The sequence below is a fragment of the Trematomus bernacchii genome, unplaced genomic scaffold (genome assembly GCF_902827165.1).
Source record: "Trematomus bernacchii unplaced genomic scaffold, fTreBer1.1, whole genome shotgun sequence".
Taxonomy (NCBI): domain Eukaryota; kingdom Metazoa; phylum Chordata; class Actinopteri; order Perciformes; family Nototheniidae; genus Trematomus; species Trematomus bernacchii.
The window spans coordinates 7,216,227-7,238,709 of NW_022987739.1; the positions used below are offsets into that span (position 1 = coordinate 7,216,227).

The following is a 22,483-nucleotide window of genomic DNA, read 5'->3' on the forward strand; positions in this document are numbered from 1 at the left end:
TTAGCTTAGCACAAGACTTGAAGCAGGGTAAAACAGCTAGCCTGGCTTACTCCAAAGGTAATACCATCTTGCTTTAACAACTGAAAGGTTAGCCACGATCATTTAAATGTTCCTTCTTTCATACATCCAATCCTGGATTTTAATACCAAGCTATATTTTTGTCAGCCTCTATGCTAAGCTGTGTCCTAACACTCTAACTAGAATGGCACTCTCTTTCCCTGCAATCTATAACACTAAAGTTCTGGTAGTATTGACCAAGTACCCATGTTGGAAGGTTTCCTTTGTGTCCATTAATGGACCCCTAGTCTTGAATGTCAATCTGTATTTGCCCTGTCAGGAGGGGTCTCCTAATGCTAAAGAATCACCCTCAATTCTCTATAGCCGTGTGTCACACTGTCAACAGAGGCAGCAGGAGGGCGTGTGCTGAGTAAACAACCTGATTATGTTAGCATACAGACACCTGTGAAGGATTGTTGAAGTGTGTTTTAATGTGATTTCTTTTCAGCTTACAGGTAAGTGGAGTTATCTGTATGAGGCCGTATGATTCCATGTTTTAGTTGTGTGCGTGGGTTCATACATCCGTTCATTAATGTGTGTATGTGTAGCTATGCTGCCCAGCCTGGTCCTGCATCGTACCTCTGTGCGTCCGTACCAGAGGGGTTTCTACTGCAGTGACTCCAGCCTGAGATACTCCTACAAGAAGAGCACCGTGTCCTCCTCAGTGCTCACTGTCGTTGGGTTGACACTGCCCTCGGTGTCCGTAAGTCCCACACACAAAGAGCACTCGGTGTTGGGGAACATTGAAGGCAGAAACGGGGATGGCTGACGGTTCATGGTGGTGGTTGAGAAGAAAAATACTCTTAAATCATAGCTTATAATTTATGGTGTCAGTTTTCTGATTTTACAAATTCATCACTCTCAGATGACCATACATGAAAACCTTAAGCAGCACCCGTTTTTTGCCTTATCCCGTGATCCCCCGGTTCTGTGTGCTCCTTGTGCTCCCCCTGTTCTCCTCCGTTGATGTCTGTGTCACTGACCTGGTGCTTTTATGCTCTCTCTCTCTCTCTCTCTCTCTCTCTTTCTGTCCTTCTCTCTCTTTGCTCCCCTCTTTCATGTGTCTTTTGTAGCTAGCCTGCCTTTCCTGATCATTGAGACTAGCACCATAAAGCCGTACCAGCGCGGGTTTTACTGTTCGGACGAGTCCATCCGCTTCCCCCGAAAAGAGGGAGACACCATTAGCGATGCCGTGCTTTGTGGTGTTGGCATTCTTATTGCCATCTTCTCTGTAAGTCGACCTTTACAACTCCCTTTGTTTACTGCTTGTACTCCAAAGTCACCTCTTTTCAAATCTTGGTTACCTTGCTCCAATAGATTAGTCTCACTAACATAACCCCTTATTTGAGAAGTTTGAGTGATTTCTATCATGCAACATTTTCCCCCAAAACTCCAGTCTTTTGCTTTAAATGTTCTCTATATGTCCTACCCTGTCATCCTACGTTTTCTTCATCATACTTTATTCTTCCGTATCAGCTTTGACTCATCCAAACCATTTGTAATGGTCTGTTTAATGACTTCTCTAAGCAAGTCAGTGGTGGCGAGAGGCCCCCCAAGTTTGGGTTGACACATGCATGCCAATGACCAAAGAGATTTGACTAGCCTTTGGTCCATTCTCAACCCTCCGACTCGTATCCTCCCTGCGCAGTGACACCATGCCCTTTCTGCCCTGCACATCACCCTGGGTGAATGTGTCAGTGCTCTCTCCCATGCCCGCAGTGCCTCACTGATGGCCTGAGGCATCTCACCAGTTAGAAAACAGCATGAAGTCCTCATTCCCATGACTTGACTCCTGCTCTAAAGAGGGAATGGCTCTAGTCTAGTGCCAGCAAATTAGAGGGGGGGTCAGGGTGAGTGGAAACATGTTATAATGACATTTGGTGCGGTATGTGTACGTCAATTAGTGCCACGTGGTCAGGCGAGATGATCTTTACAGCCCCCAGCCTCTTTGTGGCACAGCCCCCTCATAAGTTCCCAGACTAAGACGTCGCTGTGCCGCCATCTCCTCGCCATCAGCTTGGTGGGCACACACACACACACACGCACGCTTTACCACCTCAGCTGTTCTGCTTATTGGAACCAGGAGACTGTGTTAGTTAGCTCCCTCACATGTTCACGTGTGGGCAAAGCTGGCGTGTCTCACACAGCTGTGTTTCATTAGGTGCGTCTACTGCCATGCCGACACCATTCCTTCAACACACATGCACGCTCACTCATGCAGGCACACACACAGATATGCACACATATACATACATTGGTAGCGGATTCCAGTTGGGTCTCTTGTTTATCTTCGCTACAAGGGAAATCCCAACAGTCCTACTGGTCAGACATAGCAATGTCTAAAAGGCCACGTTTCAACTGTGAAAAGCAGAGTTAGCTATAGCTAAATAGAGATCAATAAGCATATCTATCGACGAACAAAATATACCCTCCAGGCGTCTATTGAGCCCTCTCCTCTGATCAGAAAGTTCTGCAGTATTTATGACAGGCTCTGTCTGCACTAAGATAAACTCGACACATACCAATAACCCAAGCCAGGGAGATGAAGAAGGGGCGGAGAGGTTTGAATGCAAATGGCGACAACCCAAATAAACTTCTCTGTCCTGTATCAGCCTCCTGTAGTTTTAATCTCAAGCTTAGATCAAAAACAATCCATTGACAATAGCACACACACACACACACACACACACTAATGCGACACTATGTTTGTTTCTTCTGGCTCTAAGCCTGCCAGCTGACCACCCAATAGGCAGGATAAATGTGTTTATCAAACCTAACAGCACACAAACAATAGATGTAAATACGCAAACATTATGTATCTGTATTAACTTGGTAGGGTGCCTGGGAAAAGGCTGATCCTGCAGATGTGTACACATTACAAGTCTTAATGCTATTTGCATTAAGAGCACCGAGTGTCAGCTGGCTTAGAGATAGGCAGGTCAATATTTTCCTGAGAGAATGTGAGAGAATGTAGGCCGAAGACTGGAGCCTTGTGTGGGAAGGGGAAGGAAAGGGAGATGTGGTTAGCGGTGGAGAGCAGCCCGTCCGTCAATCAGATACCCCAGGTGGTACAGATATGATTGACATCTACGTGCCCCGGGGGTTGGCTTGGTGTAAGCCCCCTCAGTGTAGAAGAGGTCTTACCTTGGGCCCCAACACTACTTAAAACCTTCTGGCTTGAATACCACAGGATTCAGGTTAGCCTACTCGATTTAAGCCTTAAAGCAGACCATTGCCCTGAAATAAATCCTCTTTTTTATCAAAGTCAGGTCAATCGGACTGAGATATTAACCCAGTCTAGAACCTGTGTTTTCATGTTTTCCTTTTCCTTTGCCTTCACTGTGTCATTATCCTTCATATCCCACATAAAAAGCATATCATTGAGCATTGATAACCACTCATTAATACTTTCATATCACATCAAAACGGCCTGAGGGAAAGGCAGGCCATGCTCATTCTACATGTTTATGTCTGTGTGAATCACTCATTCTGTCTCCCCGTCTGTCCTTTCCCCATCCCTTCAATCTGTGACTTCACCCTGGAATGAAATTAAATGTTCCTGCTGAATAAACACTCAAACTTTTTCATGTTTAATGCATGGTGATAAGTATGTAAACCTACTGTAAAACTATAAGATTCAGAAATGAAACAAGCTAGAATTGTTCTTGTGTTTGTGATCTGTGCCGTTTGTTTTGATCTAAAAACGATCCTTTCTTTTAGATTGTTATTGGAGAATGCTTCAGGATTCACCAACTTCACGAGGGAACCAAGTCTTTTGTCGGAAATCCCTACGTCGCAGCCCTCTACAAGCAGGTCAGCCATGAAGAATTGTGCTTTTTAAATCTATTTTAATAAACACCTTTTACTGAACCTTACAATGTTAAAATGACTACGCTTGAAGCATGAACAAATCTGCCAGAGATAGTTTCCAAACAATTTGAGGTGCTAACATTTGCTTAATTAGCTTGCTCGTTACAGTTTTTTTTTTTTTACAGGAATTTGTTAGCAATAGCTGCCATTAAAGCAACACTGACTGTTGAAATTGCTCATGTCTACCAGTTTCTAAAATCAAGGACACATTTTTACAGAAATGATTATAAACTATGCGCTGTAAACACCACCGCTATCACAGTAAACTGCACATGTATCATGTAAGAACAGACAATCTCACATGTCCTTCCAACAAGGCATAGCTCGGAATCAGTTATAGACAGCTACATTGATATCTTGTCTAATATTATTGTGCGATCTTGCAGATGGGCGTGTTTCTCTTTGGATGTGCCGTCAGCCAGTCATTCACAGACATTGCCAAGGTGTCAGTGGGCCGTATGAGGCCACACTTCTTAGATGTTTGTAAACCAGATTTCTCCACCATCAATTGTTCTATGGGATACATCACCAACTATACCTGCACTGGTGACGAGAGCGATGTACAGGAGGCCAGGTTTGTGTTAACACCAAATACATACACAAAATACATTATTTATTGTGTATTGAAAAATACTCCTAGAATTGGAAAAACTAACTAAAGATATCTTTCTCTCAACAGAAAATCCTTCTTCTCAGGACATGCCTCATTTTCAATGTTTACCATGCTCTACCTGGCTGTAAGTAACTATTCAAATCTATTCCACATGCATCACAACACACTCACATTCTTGCAAGCACACACTGCTTAGAGCAGCAGAAACAGTGGCTTACAGATTGTGGAGGGAGTTATGGAAAGAAGGCAGGGCAGTGATTTAGGGACTTAGCGCCTGAAGAAAAAGCAAGGCATTGTTCTTATCCACTTCTCCTCACTGGGTTTATAAAGAGTTTTATTCTCCTTTTTTTCTCCTCTGAGAGTTGGATGGATGCACTCCACCTGTTTTATTCAGAGCAGCTGCGTTTGCACTTCCTGTCCTCTCCCATTTCCCTCAGTCTCTCCCTCTCACTCCACCTGTTGTGGGTGTCTGGCAGGGCTTAGCACCCTAGAGGAATTTCTAATTACACATACACAGAGAATTGCCATCTCATAGTGCCCCAATCATCCTCCCCCTCTTCCTCTAAGGGGAAAATATTCAATGTTTTGGGTCTGGCTGACTCAACCTTGGTGTCCTTGGTTCTCACGGTGTTGAAGTTCTGATGTAGTGTATTGTCATGGACTAAGAGCTTGCTGTGGGTATTTCCCAGCCTCTTGGTGAACCTACAGCTGCACTCTGGACCAGGGGGAAAAATGAATTAAAAGCAAGTGGAAAAGCAGAGAGGGAATGGACATGTGATGCTTCCAGACCACAGAGTGACACACTAGTCAGAGACCAATGTTCCAGCTGCGGCAAGCTCAAGACCACAGCCGGAGGAGGTTGGTGCAAACAGTGCAACAGAAAGAGAGAAGAGAGGATGTTAGGTTTGTAGTGGATGTTTTGGAATACTAAACCATCCTGAAACAAAGCCCACAGTTGAGGCATTCCTAGTGGAAAAAGGAATCTGTGGCATTTTTTGTTTACTTCAAGCTGAACGTCATGTGACATCACATTTTCAATTATAGAATCTCCCTCTCTGTTGAGATGTGCTTAAAAAAGTATGTGTGGGATGTGTCCACAACAACACATGATTCTAAATCTGAAGCCAAATAAATATAATATAAGGGCAAATAATGACTGCAAGTTCAATTGATAGACGACATAGAACATTTAAATGAATGCAAATGTGTGTATTCCTCAAAATGTCAAATTGATACTTTAAATGACACGGACACTAAATCAGATATTGGACAAATAAAAATAAATCGGAATTTCTGCACTAGATTAAAAAGAAAAAAGCATTATATTTCTGTGATGCTTTCCCTGCCCTTTCCCTTGTTTTTTCACCGGGTGAAAGTGTCATTTCCACACTGTGGCTATCACCTAACCCTCATTCTCCCTCTCACAGCCCCCCAGTTATCTGCTAATTATCACTCTTTGATTTTGAAGCACTTCATTTCCTGCCAAGTGCGTCTGAGTGCTGCGAGTGTGACTGATGTGGTTTTGTGCTTAGACTTCTAAGACGGCACACAGATAACTGGCGCAGACAGCACGGCACGCTGTACAGATACACCACAGCCAAGGAGAAGAAGAAGCCTATGTGTGCGTTCATTCGCCTACTGAGCTATCTTTTGTTTTGTCTGATGTGAACATAAACGATCCAGATACAAATAGCTGGGATCATTCTGTGGGTTATTTGTGCCTTCAGAGCCTACTGTCACTGAGGCGGGTAAACAACCAATATGTTTGTTTGTGAAGTGGTCTTAACCACAGCTATGCTTTTGTCTCACAGCCTGGTGTGAACCGGCATGGGAAGGGGCTTGGCGTGTAAAACAAGCCCTCAAACTCATTCTTTCGCACTTTGTTGTGTGTTTTCTTTTATTGAACACTGAGTCAGCGCGAGAAAGACAGAGGGATCTTACTGGAATGAGCTGGATTCCTTTAGAAACCACCAGACTTTGTGTCGCTCTTGTCTCCATCTGTCATGGGAATCTTCTGGGACTCGTTTTGTTGTTATGTTTTATTGTTGTTTTCTCAGATCTAACTATTTGAGACACACAAAACTAATTTATGGGAGTACAGCTAGGGTCAGAGGGGTCTATTTATGTCTCGGACAGATTATAGAGGGGAATATAATCAATTTTGAGATTATAGAAGGTCATGTACCGTCTGTATCGGTTAACATGACGTCATGTGCTCATGAACAGGTTGTTTGGGTTTACCCTTCAGTCAGATATGGCCATATTACACAGGTTGTAACTCTTTCTTTTGGCTGAGCCCTTCTCCTCCAACCTCCACCAACGGGTGCTTAAACTGAGAGGTTTAGGATGTTGTGTGGAGGCTGTTCGGATGTTGCATTCATGACTGCAGGACGTCAGACAAAAGTACTTATCAGTACTCCTTGCCCGTTACCTGAGAAACGCTGAGAAGGAAGCCTGAAGTCTAAACATCCCTGCCAGGGAGGAGAGAACTGTAAGGGATGGGAGGGATCGCTTCCTCTGCTTCCGTAAAGAGAAGAACAATGATAGTGTCGTAGAGGAAGTGTGAGGGAGCTTTACGTCCACACCTTCAGGGGCTCGTAGTGGACAGGGTTGCTGGGAGGCACTGCGGCTGTCTGTAGGTATTGTTAGCTTAGCTGATTATAAGACACGGGCTTTGAAGTGTGGTCTGGGTAGACCTTGGCTGAGGCCGGCCCCTCCTAAGCCCTCTGTCTCTGGGTGTAAAGGACAGGAAGTTGAGGGTATGAGTGGTGCTGAAACACAGGATGTCTGAGGGACCTGTGCTGATCTCACCACTGTACGTGTATGTGGATATAAAGAGAAAGGGGGTGTGAATGTATTTGAAGTTTTAGGAGTGACTGTAAGTGGCCTTGGACCTACTTGTTCCTGTTTTGACTCTGCTCAGTCTTTATCTCGACCCAGGAGATGGTTTCTGGCGGCTGGCTGGGTTGGAGGTGCATCCGCTTTGTCTTCTATTTACTCTCATCGAGGGTAGACAGTTCATCCCAACAGTGCTGAAACATTCATGGTTGGAAATGTATACATACATGTGTGTGTGTGTTCCGTTGTGTCTGTGTGTGTGTATTCCAGTGGCTCTCTGTGGTTGTGCTGTTTTTACAGCTGGGATGTAAAACCATGAATCATGTCCGGGTCTCAGGCAGTCAAGTGTGTGTGTGTGTGTGTTGTGGAAGAGAGGGTTTTTCTGCGGTTCTGGCCAGCCTGCCTACTTTGATTCGGTCTAGACCTCTCAGACAGTAATAATACACTAACACACATGCTGCAGGTGTCCAGCCCAGCACCATCAGTTACATCATGTGGAACTTTGCATCTTTTGAACTCTTAGTTAAAGGGTTTGTATGTCAGAACTTGTTATCAGAATACCTTTATTAGTCCCACAGAGGGGAAATGTACAAGTTACACAAAAATGTTGCATATTGAACTCTGTATGAAGACAAAAATAAATAACAATATCTCTCTCTCTTCACAGTTCTATCTCCATTCAAGGTTTTCCTGGCGCGGCGCTCGTCTCCTCCGCCCCCTGTTGCAGTTCACCTTGTTGATGATGGCCTTTTACACCGGCCTGTCACGCGTCTCCGACCACAAGCACCACCCGACCGATGTCCTGGCAGGCTTTGTGCAGGGAGCCCTGGTGGCCTACTGCATAGTGAGTGCACACATGTCGCACGAAACACACTAGCTTAACCAGCAAACTGCATGGAAACACGATATGAGTGCAAAGCATGAATGCATACATCTTTTTGCAATTTAAATCCTTTCTGCCTGGGGATCCTACAGGCGCACCAACCTTTAAATAAACCTTGACTCCATGAAGCTCCTTTTTTCACTTTTCTCCTCTGCTTTTTCTTAAAAAGAGGAATGGAGCAGGCAGTGAAGTGAGGAGAATCTGATTCCCTTAATGAATAACACATTGATTGGAGGTGTGTGTGTGGTGTGTGTGTGTGTGTGTGGTGTGTGTGTGTGTGTGTGTGTGGTGTGTGTGTGTGTGTGTGTGTGTGTGTGTGTGTGGTGTGTGTGTGTGTGTGTGTGTGTGTGTGTGGTGTGTGTGTGTGTGTGTGTGTGTGTGTGTGTGTGTGTGTGTGTGTGTGTGTGTGTGTGATGTGTGTGTGGTGTGTGTGTGTGTGTGTGTGTGTGTGTGGGTTGTGTGTGTGGTGTGTGTGTGGGTGTGTGTGTGTGTGTCCCCTCTGCCCATCGTGCCAGCAGTCGCCAGATGATTTTCGTAAACCCTCATCATTACACTAAGCTACATGGAGCCAAGGAAAATTGAATTTGGGTCAAGAGGAAAGTAGAGGGAGTGTAAAAAGAGAGCGAGAGAGAGGATTAGCCTTTGAAACAGGAATGAGGCTGTTAATTATTGTTTTTTTTTTATTTGGGCGGCTCTGGTTCTATCAGCCCAGCAGGCCCCTGCCTAACTCTGCTGCCTCTGGGGAAACGTATGGAAAGACACACTCACACACACTTGCACACAAAACAAGCCTTACCTTTCTACACGATCCAAATCATGTACGTGGAAAAGATTAGGTTCATAAAATTCAGCAAGACTGTAGTTGTGGCGCCTAGGCAGACCTTCGCACAGCCAAAATGTAATCACACACACACACACAGCACACCAGGGTCCTTTGAAGCCATGATCTGAAATGAACCCCAGGCAGAAATCAGCAAGTAACAATAGAACGTAATGCTCTGGCAAAATCAGCTCTCCTCCAGCTGGAAGGCGCTCCTGGATGACATCAGCTTTGACAAGGATAAAAAAAAGGGAAGAATGTTTCATAAATGTGCCCAACATATGAGCTTGACTTCTAAATGGGCAGAACTGGCTGGAGGAGTGTAGGGAGAGCAGTGACATGAGAGAAGAGCCTTGTCTACATCTTGGCTCAGGATTTGCGTGGGTTTAATCCAACTCAGCTATTCCACTACCCTCCGAGAGACATCTTAAAACACACACAAAAACACTTTTTGTATCCACTTGCATACACATATATATATATTAATAATACACATGCGCCTGCACACTCATTTTTAAACCCCTGCCGATCAAGGCGCTGAGGTTAGTTTAACAGTCCTTGACGCCCGGTCTGATTTGCCCAGTCTTGGTAGAAACACACATCTGTGAATGCTTAAACCTGGCTGTGTCAGTCTCTCAATAAGCAGCAGAGCAGAAAGAAGCTGACAGGAGATGAGTGGAGGCAGACAGAGGACGTATGAAGCCTGTGGGCTTTGGAGAAGCCAGCAGAAAGTCCTCAAGTGTTAGCATCCTTAGATCTTAAGTTAACATGTGGACAGTCGTTATTCTTGTTCTCGTTAAGTTTGAAGTGCAAGGATAAAAGACTGAGTTTACACTCTAAAGTCATGTCTCTTAGATGTTAAGAGCGCTAACACAGTCTTAAATGATTTTGCTTGGATATACTATATTTACTTGAACTAACAAATGAGTTGCAGTAGCAGCTCTGTTATTGGAGAATTTGTCCTCTCATGAAATGCTTTTATGAAGCATTTCATATTTAAAAACCCTGTAGCAGCTTGGGTAATGTGGTCCATGGATCTGAGTTTGTGCATATAATATGGGGGGGGGGGGGGCTCACTCACAGTGCACTTGTCTCAATACAAAGAAAGGTCTGATTTGGAAAACAAAAGAACACATTAGTCAAATTGGTGGGTCTGCACGTCAGTCCCAAGTGAGTGATTGTGAACAATTGTTCTGAATGTAACATGGTGGGTTACATGGCCTTGTGGAAAAGTGTCTTCCTTTTCAAATATATTTCTGTATTCGCTAGAGACTTAGAATGTCATGTTGATCTTGGACTTTATTGTCCTAGCTTTCGAAGATTTCCCTAGACTACAGTTACCTCTTTATTCCCAGAGCCCCCCCATTGAGTGCCAGTAAATGAACAAAACAAACCTGGGGTAAGAATGAACACATTTATTTGTAGTGGCGGCTGTGTCTTTGTAAGTGCAGCTTTAAACTATTTGTCTGTCCTCATAGTTGAAGATGCGTGGTCGAACTCAAGATTTTTAAAGAATATGTAGATAAATGTCCAACACGCCAGACTGTGTTCAGGGCTGTGGTCCAGAAATCCTGATAGCAAAAAATGAGGAACCAAAACAGGAAGTCGTCCGTCTGTCCTACCTGGCACTTCCTATCAGACGCAGTGACCTACTTCTCAACATGTGTGGTAATGAAGGTCGAGAGGACCGAATCCAGCAGGAAGCAGCTGTGAGAGAGAAAGCTAGGGCAGCGTTTTTCGAGGTTCATTATCACAATGGAGAAGAGTTGGGTCAGACATTGTAGGAGTACAGGTCAGGAGGATTTAAACTCACAAGGACATGCTGTAAATACTCAGGGTCTTAAATATTAAAAGCAGCGTCTGAGTGGTCATTGAACTGAAGCAGGAAGTCATATGTTATCCCTCCACACACAAGTTTCTAAATTTAATAATTTAATTTAATCTACCCTAGCAAAGTTATTTTTAAATGTATCCAAGGACATAGTAAGAGACTTAATATGTTTACACTAATGTTAGAATTTGATAAGTATTTGAGTACTGCACAATTGAACAATTATTGCACACATTATAAGTATAGTCATCATTATATCTTATTCAGTACCATCCTCTAACTTACATCTGTTAATTTGAATGAATTGACTGACCTATTGTCGGGATGGCTGCAAACATATAAAGAGTTTCATGTGCGTGCAGAAAATGTCAGTTTTTACCTTTGACATGAGGCTGAGGGGGTCGAGTGAGTAATGTAGTGCTTTTTTAAGACTTGCACAGTTCCTGCAAATGAGTGCACTCACTTCCTGTGTGACCCACTATCTTTATGTGTCAGGCGTGACATTATAATAGTGGTTAAACACACACGCTTGGAGGTACAAAAACACACACACGCACACACACATCCATACATTTATATGCATGCCTTTAAAGAATCTGCTTTTTTTTTTCCTGTATTATGAGCCTAAATGATGAGTATGAAAATTTAAAAAAAAGGTAAGGAGGAATTGTATGGTGTGGTGTGTGTGTGTGTGTGTGTGTGTGTGTGGTGTGTGTGTGTGTGTGTGTGTGTGTGGTGTGTGTGTGTGTGTGTGTGTGTGTGTGTGTGTGTGTGTGTGTGATGTGTGTGTGTATGTGTGTGTGTGTGTGTGTGTGTGTGTGTGTGTGTGTGTGTTCTGTGTGTGTGGTGTGTGTGTGTGTGTGTGTGTGTGTGTGTGTGTGTGTGTGTGTGTGTGTGTGTGTGTGTGTGTGTGTGTGTGTGTGTGTGTGTGTGTGTGTGTGTGTGTGTGTGTGTGTGTGTGTGTGTGTGTGTGTGTGTGTGTGTGTCACAGGAAGTCGTGATAAGCTTTCCACCATGGCAGGTTCAGGGGCGATAAGTTGGAGGTCGGTTGACACGACAACAAGGCCCGCTGTGATTGGACGCTGAGCCTCCTGATGGGAAACGAGCCTAAAATGTTTCCCATGACGACTCGGGTTATTCTCAGAGATAATAACATCACATCCCTCCACACTCCCCTATCATACATAATATACCATATAATGATGCACTGAAGACACTGCGCAAACTGATGGCCATACAGACAAAGAGCCCTTTTCTCTAACTCTGAAGGCAGCTGTGTGTTATGGAGATATCTATACGTTAGTGATGTCATCCATCAGTCAAAGGTCACCAGTGAAGGTCATTTTATGATCAGTAAATGTCAAGCTGTAATAAGAGAATGTCTTTGTGTTGAGCCCACCACTCGGAATAAGACAGTCTTTGTCATACAAAAAGATAATTGACTATGTCGAAACATGGCCAAACTTAAATATGAATTTCCCATATGAGAGCATTTTCTCAGTTTATTTTTCCCAATGACGGTTATCCATATTGTTTTCCCAGTGTGCATGATAGGCACTCTTTCTCTTTTAGTGTTGAATGGCAGCTTCCCCCCCTCGGCCCTCTTTCCTTGTCTCCCTGGCACAGGCCCTCTGCTCGAACTCCACTGGCAGCACGGAAGGAAAAGCTGCCCCCGCCAATTATGTATGAGTGTGTGTGTGTGTGTGTGAGTTGGTAGGCAGGCAGCTTAATCAGCTGTTGCTCATGATTGACCCAAGACCCTTGTGAGTGGAAACGGTAATCCACTCTTACAGTGGACAGTAGTTTCCATGGTCCCACTTCCTGTACGCCCTTGCCCATTTTCCTGTTTGACATATGATGTCATCAGGACCTCAGGAAGAGATTTCCTTTCTGCCTTTTTTTTTTCTTACATCCTTTGCTGCCAGACTGACCTCAGAGATGATGTGAACGGGGAAATTCACCCCTGGCATCATTTAATAAAGGATTAGATTGGGCTACTATATCTGAATGTCAGTTTAGTGTGAGCTTTACTAACATAACTTCCTTCAGCCACATTACTCAGTGCAGCTAAAGTAGGATTCTTCAAAGTGTGGAGGAGGGAGGTTAAGGGAGTTTCTCATCATGGCATCATGCAACCCTTCCTTTTATGCTCCTCGCCAGCTTACAGTGTATTAACACTAGCCCTGTTCAGACCCGCGTTTTATTTCCAAACTGCTTCCAGTAAAATGTGCATTTTACATCTGCTATTAAATTAATCACATTTTCACTTGCACAATTACATTAGATTTGTTTCTTGTTTGAGCCAGGGCTACAAGCTAAGTAGACATGTTGATGTTATCTAGTAGCATTGCCATGGCAGCTGTCTGGCATAGTCAAATAAACTGAGGTTAGTTTAACATGCTCTATCCAAATGACTTTGCAATGTGGTACATTTGCATTCAAATTGAACTTCAAAATTATACATGACCAGCCAAATAATCTCCATATTTAGTTTTGGCTAAGAAATCCCATCTTTATTTAGTGAGGAAACTTTTATCCTTCCTTATGTTATGATTCCCATGTGGTCTCTGTTTCCTGTCCTCACCCTGTCTCCCTCTGTGTCCACCAGGTGTTCTACGTGTCAGACCTGTTTAAGCCCAGAGTGAAGCCCGCCACGCCTCCGCCCTCCCCCATCAAGAAGGAGCTGCTCCAATCGTCCGACATCATTGAGAGGAACAATCACCACAACATGGTGTGAGAGTGGCCGCGACTTCTTCCTGTTACTGAGGAGCCAATCACATCGCTGCTCTTCTCATCGGACAGTAGAATGTAGCGACGAGAGACTGTAGCTGCTCCTCAAACGACACCCTCCTCCCTTTCGCAGTGTCCAGCAAGGCACTTTGTGGATAAGGGTGTCAGATTTGAGATTTGCACAGCAGAGTCCACTCTCACTATCCAGACTCATTATTTACTATTATGTTAACTACTAATCAACATTTGAGCCCATCGTTTTGAGCACAAACAGAAAAGATTTGGAAGACTAAAAGACAAATTGAATTGAGAAATTGACAGGCAGAGCTGAGGGTGTGGAGGGTTGATGGAAGTGTAACCACATAAAGGGAAAACACTTTTGAAGAATAACAAATGAAGTAAAGACACACAAAAAATGACAAACCCCCTGCCTAGGGAGAGAGGGATTTCCAGTGATGCATCCTCTCTGAACTCTCTGTGGCCTTGGAACGCCGTATGACAACAACTTCCTTAGCTATGGGAAGGATATTACTGCAATAACTAGCAGCATAGAAATATTAACAGTATAGAAAAATATAACTTATAGCACTGTTTTTAAGTCCATTGTCCATTATCACCACTTGCTGCCTGAGATGTTTCACTGAGAAAAAAAACTTGATGATGCTGACGCACATGAAACTGAGGAATTGACTCCTAGAATCCGACAGAGCCCGGCGTGGTGGTTTCACCATGCTTAGCCAGGATAGAGTTAGCATAGCAAGGGTCATATACCGATCTTTTACGGCCTTTTTAACAGGTTTCAAAGCAGTTATTTGACTTGCCTTTTATCTTACTGATAAGCAAGACATCCTTATCTGAATAAACGTTGTTTTAGCATTAGGAACTGAAGCCCTCCAACACAACTGTCCCAAGATCAGCACATCAAGTTTTTTGTAGAGGACTCTTAGAGTGGCCCAAACCCGGGATGTTGCATTTCTTGAGAGTTAGATGTAGTTAAGGGGGAATATTTTCTGTGGAAGGAGGGAGGCAGATCTCACAGCCTCCCAGCACCTGTAAAAGAGGCGTGGCTGTGCCATGCCACTTCCTGGTGTTGGGGCCATCTGTTTGGCTTCCTTAACAGGAAGGGGATGGGTGCACAGAGTGAAGGGGTGCGGGCTGTCACCAATGCAAAGAGGGTGATGAATTACAGCTAAGCTGGCACATTGTTTGGGATGATTTGGGCTCTTTCTGCTGGAAGGGAGGAGCTCTCACCCACCCAATCACTCATTGGCAATGGATGTTTGTCTCTCGATGTGTGTGTGTGTGGGTATGTGTGTGTCCTATAGACTCTTGTGTGGGTGTGCTTGTACATGTACATCTTTTGTGTGTGTGAATGTGTGTGTACATAGGTATGAGCGATTTGCCCTGTGAAAACAAAACCCCCTCATGATAAACTAAGTGTGTGTCAAATGAAACGCACACTGTCAGCTGTGCCAAGTGTGTGTGTGTCTGTGCATGTGTTTGTGTGTATGTGTTTGCCACTGTGTGTCAGAGAGCAGGTGAGCGTTCTAAAAACTGTGGATCTATTATTTGTATTCTCTGCTGAGAAGCATCCTTACCCTTGTGTGTTTTTAGCCTGTCCTGTATAATCACTAACCGTTGTACAGTACACATACAGAAACCCTTTTGATTTACAGCCTACTCAGATCCTCCTCCAACAACACACTCCGCCATGTTGCACATCTTTTTCATCGTATAGTCCGTCCTATTATTTCACAAAACCGTTTTCACTCTTTTTATAAATATATAAATAATGTATAGATCACTAAAATTAACTCTGTAAGATATTGTTTCTTAACATGTTTAGATATATCCACTATGATTACAGACCTGTGTTCTTTACAAAATGCTGCTTAAAAAGCATCGATTGACAGATTTTTGTATCTAGATAACTATCAACTATTGTAGATTGTAATAGTTATGTCTGTAATATGCATTCAAAAAATACACCCACAATTGTATTAAAATTCAATATTAGTATTTTTGTATCGTCTCGTTTTTTTGTACAAAGACATAGTTGCAATGCTGTTTTTCTGCTAAATGTACTTAGCTCTAATACATGTGCTTTCAAATAAAAAGCTCAATATGAACACAACTTTGGTTTGTCTTGACTTTTGACCCCACACTTCGACTACACGTTTTGAATATGAATATGTTTTGTATGGATTGTTGTTGTAAATGTTTGCTTTTTTTTCTTGTGTATGGAAAGTCCTCTACATTCCCATACACAAGAACATATAAAAACTGCACAAATAAGAAATGTATGCATTGGTTATGCATATAATAAAAAACGTTCCTTATATGTATGTCTGTTTTCTGACATGATAAAAAATATATGTTGTGATTTAGTTACTTTTACATAGTATGGAAGCTGAAAAATATCTTATTTGCAGTGGCCTCTCCAAGTCTGTAGTTCATCTTGTAAAAAATGGCACATGCAATACACACAACAAAGGCCCTGATGTGTGTGTGATCTCACACTCTGGCAGACACCAGACTGGTTTGTGTGTCATCACGGTTTGTGATTCTCATTAAACAAGTGTCATTTTCTCCACCACAGAGAGTTTGAATCAAGAAGAGAAAAGCCTGAATGACACTTTCTGTCTTCTCAAGTGATTCTCAGCTTCCTGTCAAAAACCAAAAGCTACACTGTTATCATGCACAGCACATCATATACTATCACATAACAATGTTCAGAATAGCACTTTATAAACATATTTTTAACTTCTAAAATTCTCAGGCAACAACTAATAAATGTCTTTTTGTTTAGTTTTATTCCCAATGTGACAAAAAGGGAAGAAAGACTTAAAAAGAAGAGGAAGGAGAAACTCTGATTGGGATCAGTGAATGGCTGGTATTTGCTTTATAAGCTCAATGAGTAAAAAGGCAATCTCTTTGGACAACCACACTGATGTTATCATTATAGTAGCACGCAAGCTTCCCCATAGTGTCCTGTAAAGTTAAGTCTTTTATTGACAGTGACAGTTCAGCTGGTCTGAGGTCAGTCACAAAAAAACCAACAGCACCAAAGTGAGATTTACGGTGCCTGTGAACAGCTGGTAGGCCTGGGGTCAGCCATGTGAGACTGTAATAGTGGAGGGCCTGCTGCTGAGGCAGAGAGAGGCCCATGTTGTGGTCTTGTTTGGCAGCAGCAGACAGAGCAGAGCTGGCATGAGGCCCTGCACCGAGGCCAAGGCATTACAGCGTACTGCACCTCTCAGTGTGCTGGGTGTGTGTCCTCCATCATCACATACTGCACAGTACATCAACTCGCACTGTTGACTCTCATTTATTCCTTTAAATGAAGCTGATGTTTCCTTCATCTCAGTGCCCAAACTTCTTATAAAATATACTAGTTACTGTTGGCATGTGAAATCCCTGAAGCTTTGATGATGGTGATGTTGACATTTTTACACAAATTGGATGGATTACGTTCTCCTCTGAGGGCAGAGGAATTCCTTCACCCTCTGTCTTATAAAACTGTTTCAAAACCCCTTTGGACAAACTCAAAATTGCCTGGTGGTCACATTAAAAACAAGGTAGTTTTTCCTCAGTCAGGTTTGGAGATTTCCACCGCACACCAATGTTTTTCAAATATGGAAAAATAATAAATTGGATATGCAACAGTGAGCTAATTAGACTACATTTTTGATACAATTGAATGTAAATAAAGTGTCATTTGACAGCTGGTAAGCGTCAACAGCAAGTTAACCCTGTTCTGCTCAACTGCACTTTGTTAGAGATTCCAGTGTAATTGCTGTGGAAACCTTTGCTTTCTGAGAAGAAGACCGACTGATTGATAACATATGTGTGCACATGCCATATACTGAATGACTGAAAAGTTAATATTACTCTCTGAAAGGAATATGTCTTCAAAAGGTTTGTCACAAGCAAGAATGCAGCAGCTAGATTTGGGTCAGAGTAATTTCAGTTTGTATTTAACTCAACACAGTAGCAGTAGAATCAGTATGTGTAAAAGTGGTTAGAGTGGCTCTCAGCTGACGAGCCAAAACAAGGCCGACTTACAGACTTCTCTTCTTTCCATGCAGTGCTTGTAGTCAAAAAGCCCTGGGTGAAATGGCCCACTGGCACACATGATATAAAAAGCATCACGGATTAACAAGAGTGCTACTGTGGGTGGCTCTGGTTTGGCTGGAAAGTTGCGAGTGAGTGTGTGTTAGGGAGAGAGAGATGGAGCTGGGTTGTGGTGAGGGTGGCACCTCCAGGAGAGCCGTCTGGAGGCCTGGAGCTCTGAGGGTCTTTCTCTGCAGCTCAGGCCAGAGAGCAGAGAGGCAGCTGGGCCAGAGGAGAGCCAGAGGAGAGGAGAGCACTCTGAGAAAGGCTCTGCACTATCTTAAGGGGAAAAGGAGTAGAGAGTATGGGCAGTTAACTTTTTCAGTTTTCAGCATGTCAGTGTCTTTTTTGTATGGTTTTAACACACATGAGGTGTGCAGTCATAATATAAACCAACTGCAGGACAAAAAACTAAACGCGTGAGCAAGAAAGAAAGAAAAAGAAAGATTTCAGTTTCAGCTTTAGTGCCAACATCACTAATGCTGATTCAAATGGTTTCCATCTTGACAACAATGACTAAAATGAAGAAATGGATAAATTAATTGAGTCAAAAAAGAACAGAAACAGATTCCTCTACCGCTTACACACCACGCACTGCTGTGTGTTGTTTTACAGAAGGAATAACTCATTTACTCATCAAAAACAGATACATTGTGAAAACTGAGCAGCTTTCAAATAAATGAAAAGAAGACGGATATTTCAGTATTAACCCAGTTTTTAGTCAATCAACTGTTTTAAAAGCATATAAGTGATTAAAATAAGGACATGTGGGTGTGGCTCTCATTCAATGGGCACATGTGTAGGCAGCAGGAGGATTTATATCAAGGATTAATTTCATGTTTTTATGATGATGATGATCGGGCATGAGAACAATGGGTTTTTGTCTGAGCTAGAGTGATGTTTTTGAGCTTTTCGATATGAATGAAACATCAAATCCAAATCCAGTGAGCGTAAAGGGGTGTTAGACATCAATCTCATGTTGGTTTTGACAGACTGGATTAACCTAATTCTTGTGTTCTGACCTTAAGGGTTCATATTTCTGTGTGTAACAGACAGTAGGTATAAAACTGTTCTCTATAGATGTCTGCGTGGCTATACACAACTTTGGTCCAGACTGAAATATCTTAACAACTATTTGATGGATTGCCATGAAATATTGTGCCTACTTTTTATTGTCCATAGAGGATGAATTTGACAGACTTTGGAGATCTCCTGCACAGATATTCATGGTTCCCAGAGGATGAAACGTCATGATTTCGGAGATGACTTTTCTCTCTGAAGCCATGAGGTTCATGTTTGTGGTTTTAGGTGAAACCTCCACTACTGGATTGCCCTAAGACATGGTTCACACAGTCCCACCTTTTAAATTCGAGAGCCTTTTTTTTTAATTGCTTAAATTTGACAACAGCGTGAATATTAAAACTAAATGCCCACATCACCCGCAGTAATACTATCCCTGTATGACATGGAGTCTGTGCATGTGTGGTGAGCTGCATGGAAAAAGAGGAAAAAGAGAGCGAGGGATAGAAAGTTAATACATTTCACAGATGTTGGCTGCTCGTGGGGGCAACAGGTGATTATGTCATCTTCACATAAATGGTCTCCGTGTCCAGCTACTCTTTTGCTTTCTTTCTTCTCACATACACAATTTTGCAAAGCCCTATTTACCAACTTTTCTACAAGCAGAGTTAAAGTGTGTGTACTTAAAAATCCAGCTTTATTTACTAACCTGCATCCTTTTCTTTACAAATTGAACATCATAAAACCTGCATTACATTTCACCTCCTTCTGTGTATGGGAAATATATCACCCTCCCATCAGTCCCCTTGTGGCCCATATGGAGGAGTGGACACAAAAGCAAAGGAGTGCAGGGATATGGTTGCTCTGAACTTTTTTACTAGAATGCAAAAACTTTTATTGGTGGTTATTTTCATTTTGTCAGTACTGACCCAGAGATCATTGTACCAAACATCAAGGTAAACACAGAAACACAAGGGAACAATACGTAATGACATCTCGACTTTTAGGAGTGCATGCACACGTACACAAACACACACTCAAACACAGTCATCATCTCCACTGATGCATTCAGACAGGTTAAGTGAATGCAGAGTACAGACTTCTACTGGTGTCTACTTCTTTGAGAGCAAATGATGGCAGAAGGAGATGGAGAAGAAAGGGGACAGAGGATGAAGGGAGAGCAATGACTGGTGAGGAGGAAATGGGGTTAGACGCCTGCGACACAGGCCTCTTTGGTCCTTTACATTTACAAAATGGAGCCAGGCAAGCATCTTTCACCCTCATCGTTCTCTGCCTTCCTTTCTCTTCAAGGTTGCCAAAGGGATCTCTGTCATACAGCCAAAGCTGCTTAAACCCCCATGGATCACCTGCTCACGCAACACTGCACTCAAACCCCCAAACACATATTGCTCCCACATGCACACACATAAACAAAGTACACACTCTTATTCTCCAGCAGAGCAGAGCCACTGGGTGATTTTGGGGAGTCAGAATTCAGCTCATTCGCTCTGGATGTGATCCAGAGGCTGCTGCCTGATTTACTGGACAGCCCTGGGAGTGTGTGTCTGCGCAGCGTTTGTGTATCTGTTGTGTCATCCTGCAAGGCGCCAACTGTGATCTCAGCACTTAGGGACTATGCATCTGCCCCGCTGACAACGGGCTGAATACCTGCTCCAGACATTTGGTCCATCCATCAGACTCGTAAAGATGTGACGTTCGCTCGGAGGAATTTACTGGAATTTGTGCAGATTTAGGTTGAAAGCTGTATTTTGATCATATCCAGTAAAGTAGGAATTATAGATTGTTTAGAGCTCGATTAAGTTTTGGTATCAGTCTTGTCTTTGTGGGAGTCAGGGGGGAATGGAGGAGAGTGCAGCTTTTTGCAAGGTTTCATAAGGTCAGACATGGGACTGGGTTGAGTCGAGAAATGTGATTTAGTGCGGGACAAAACTCCCAAAGCTCGTACATCATCAGCTAAAATCTGGTCGACGTTCATGTTTATGCATTTACAGTTCATGTGAATGTATTTGTTATTTGTAAGGTACGTGTATTTCCATTCTGACCGATCTAAACAATCATCCTCAACATTTTTACGGAGAATGTCGAAATATTATCTTAATATATCTCTCCCCACATGTGATTCAAACTTAGTTTAATATGCAGTACATTGTCCTCAAAGCAGCTCCTAATGTCTCTGACTTAAAGTGTTTTTTAGTATGCATGCACGTGCACACACACACACACACACACACAGAAAAACACCTCAGGGTTGTGTAAGCTGTCAGATTGAGTGATTCAATGTAGGTAAAAATACCATTAAATAGATAGATAGATAGCAAAGTTGTGGAACGATGAACAGACCATCATTCCCAGCTAGCTAAAAGCAAATAGGGGGAGGACTTCAGCAAAGAAAATTAAAAGAAAGGAGCAGACAGACAGAGGGGTGAGTGTGAAAGATGACATACAGAAGCAGATGAGTGATACAGACAGGGGGTCGGGGTGACACAGACTGAGTAAAGGTCCTTCATGGTAGATTTCACGCTTGTCCCTTCTTGGCCCACAGTTAAATGCATGTTCTGCCTGTTGCTGCTCCCATGAAGCCCATTCCCACACTCTCGTCTTGTACGTGTGTGTGTTCGTGTTTGTATGTGTGTTTCTCTCAAATCTATGACCAATTTCCAAAACTATCTAACCACAACTTACACGATTGAGTAACAGGAATTGCATCAAACCACAAACATTTCACCTCCTCACAAGACACTTTCCATACCCTCTAATGTGTTCTACACATAGTGAAAGTAAGTGAGTCAAACATTTAGAGAAAAGACAGAGACCACCTTTTATACATCCACCCCCTACAGCTGACTTTCAGTGAGCACAGCTACAGAAATGCCGTGGTGTGGCTCAGTGCTGTAAACTGTCCGCGGCCAGATGCTTGTTTGTTGTCCTTCTGAGGCCTGGAGAGCAACAAGATAAAGTCTCCTTTGAGAGTGAACAATAACTGTCAATAAATGTTTTACAGCCTCTCTGAGAGACATTGTCCATGATGTCTTTATTGCATTCACATGAGGAAGAGACTCATTCCAAAATGGGAAAGAAAGTCAGCTGCTCTGACACATTGACACTTGGGAAAACAATAACATTAACAGCTATTTGAGAAAACATTCTTTCCTAATGCTAGCCTTATCCTCTGCTGTGTTCAACTATTAATATTTAAGATGCACAACATGAATTTACGACATTACATGGCTATAAACAAATGAGACAGTACTTTCTCCAAATACCATATAGCAGTTCAAGTGTTATTTTTCCAAACTGAGAGCCTATTTATTTCTGTCATAAACAGGATGCTGCTAATTGCTTTGTTTGTGCTGGAACAATGGCATGTCTCAATCTCTGTTTTTCGTTCCGCTCTCTCTCTTTCTCTCTATTTATTCTCAAAAATAAGTCATGCCATAGCAGCCTATTAAGCACCCTTATGCCCCTTTCACACCAACGCAACTCCGGTTCAAGCTCCGTGCTAGAGCTTTTCTGGTTCAGAACCGGTTCTTCGGTTTAGCGCCGGCTCTTTTCACACCGCTCAGAGCCCGACTGGTGCTGCCGCTGCTGCGTCATGACGTCACAGTTTACGTCGCTGAGTTTCTCCCCAACGCCGGAGCTCACCTCACAACAACGGGCCGGGGACTGCGTTGCTTTTAATCATACGAA

General features: G+C 43.0%; 1 protein-coding gene across 2 annotated transcripts in view; it reads left to right on the forward strand.

Annotated features, from left to right (window-relative positions):
- The window catches only part of plpp3 (phospholipid phosphatase 3), a 29,476-nt gene extending 13,700 nt beyond the window's left edge, over positions 1-15,776 (forward strand). The window contains exons 2-7 of one of the 2 annotated variants that reach the window (XM_034147704.1): positions 1,131-1,288; positions 3,778-3,870; positions 4,314-4,501; positions 4,607-4,664; positions 8,046-8,222; positions 13,521-15,776. In XM_034147704.1, coding sequence (XP_034003595.1) covers positions 1,131-1,288; positions 3,778-3,870; positions 4,314-4,501; positions 4,607-4,664; positions 8,046-8,222; positions 13,521-13,649 — 803 coding nt within the window. In that variant the 3' untranslated portion in view covers positions 13,650-15,776. Of the gene's footprint in view, positions 1-605; positions 761-1,130; positions 1,289-3,777; positions 3,871-4,313; positions 4,502-4,606; positions 4,665-8,045; positions 8,223-13,520 lie in introns of both variants that reach the window. The other variant, XM_034147705.1, reaches the window with a different exon arrangement.
- The last annotated feature ends 6,707 nt before the right edge of the window (positions 15,777-22,483 follow it).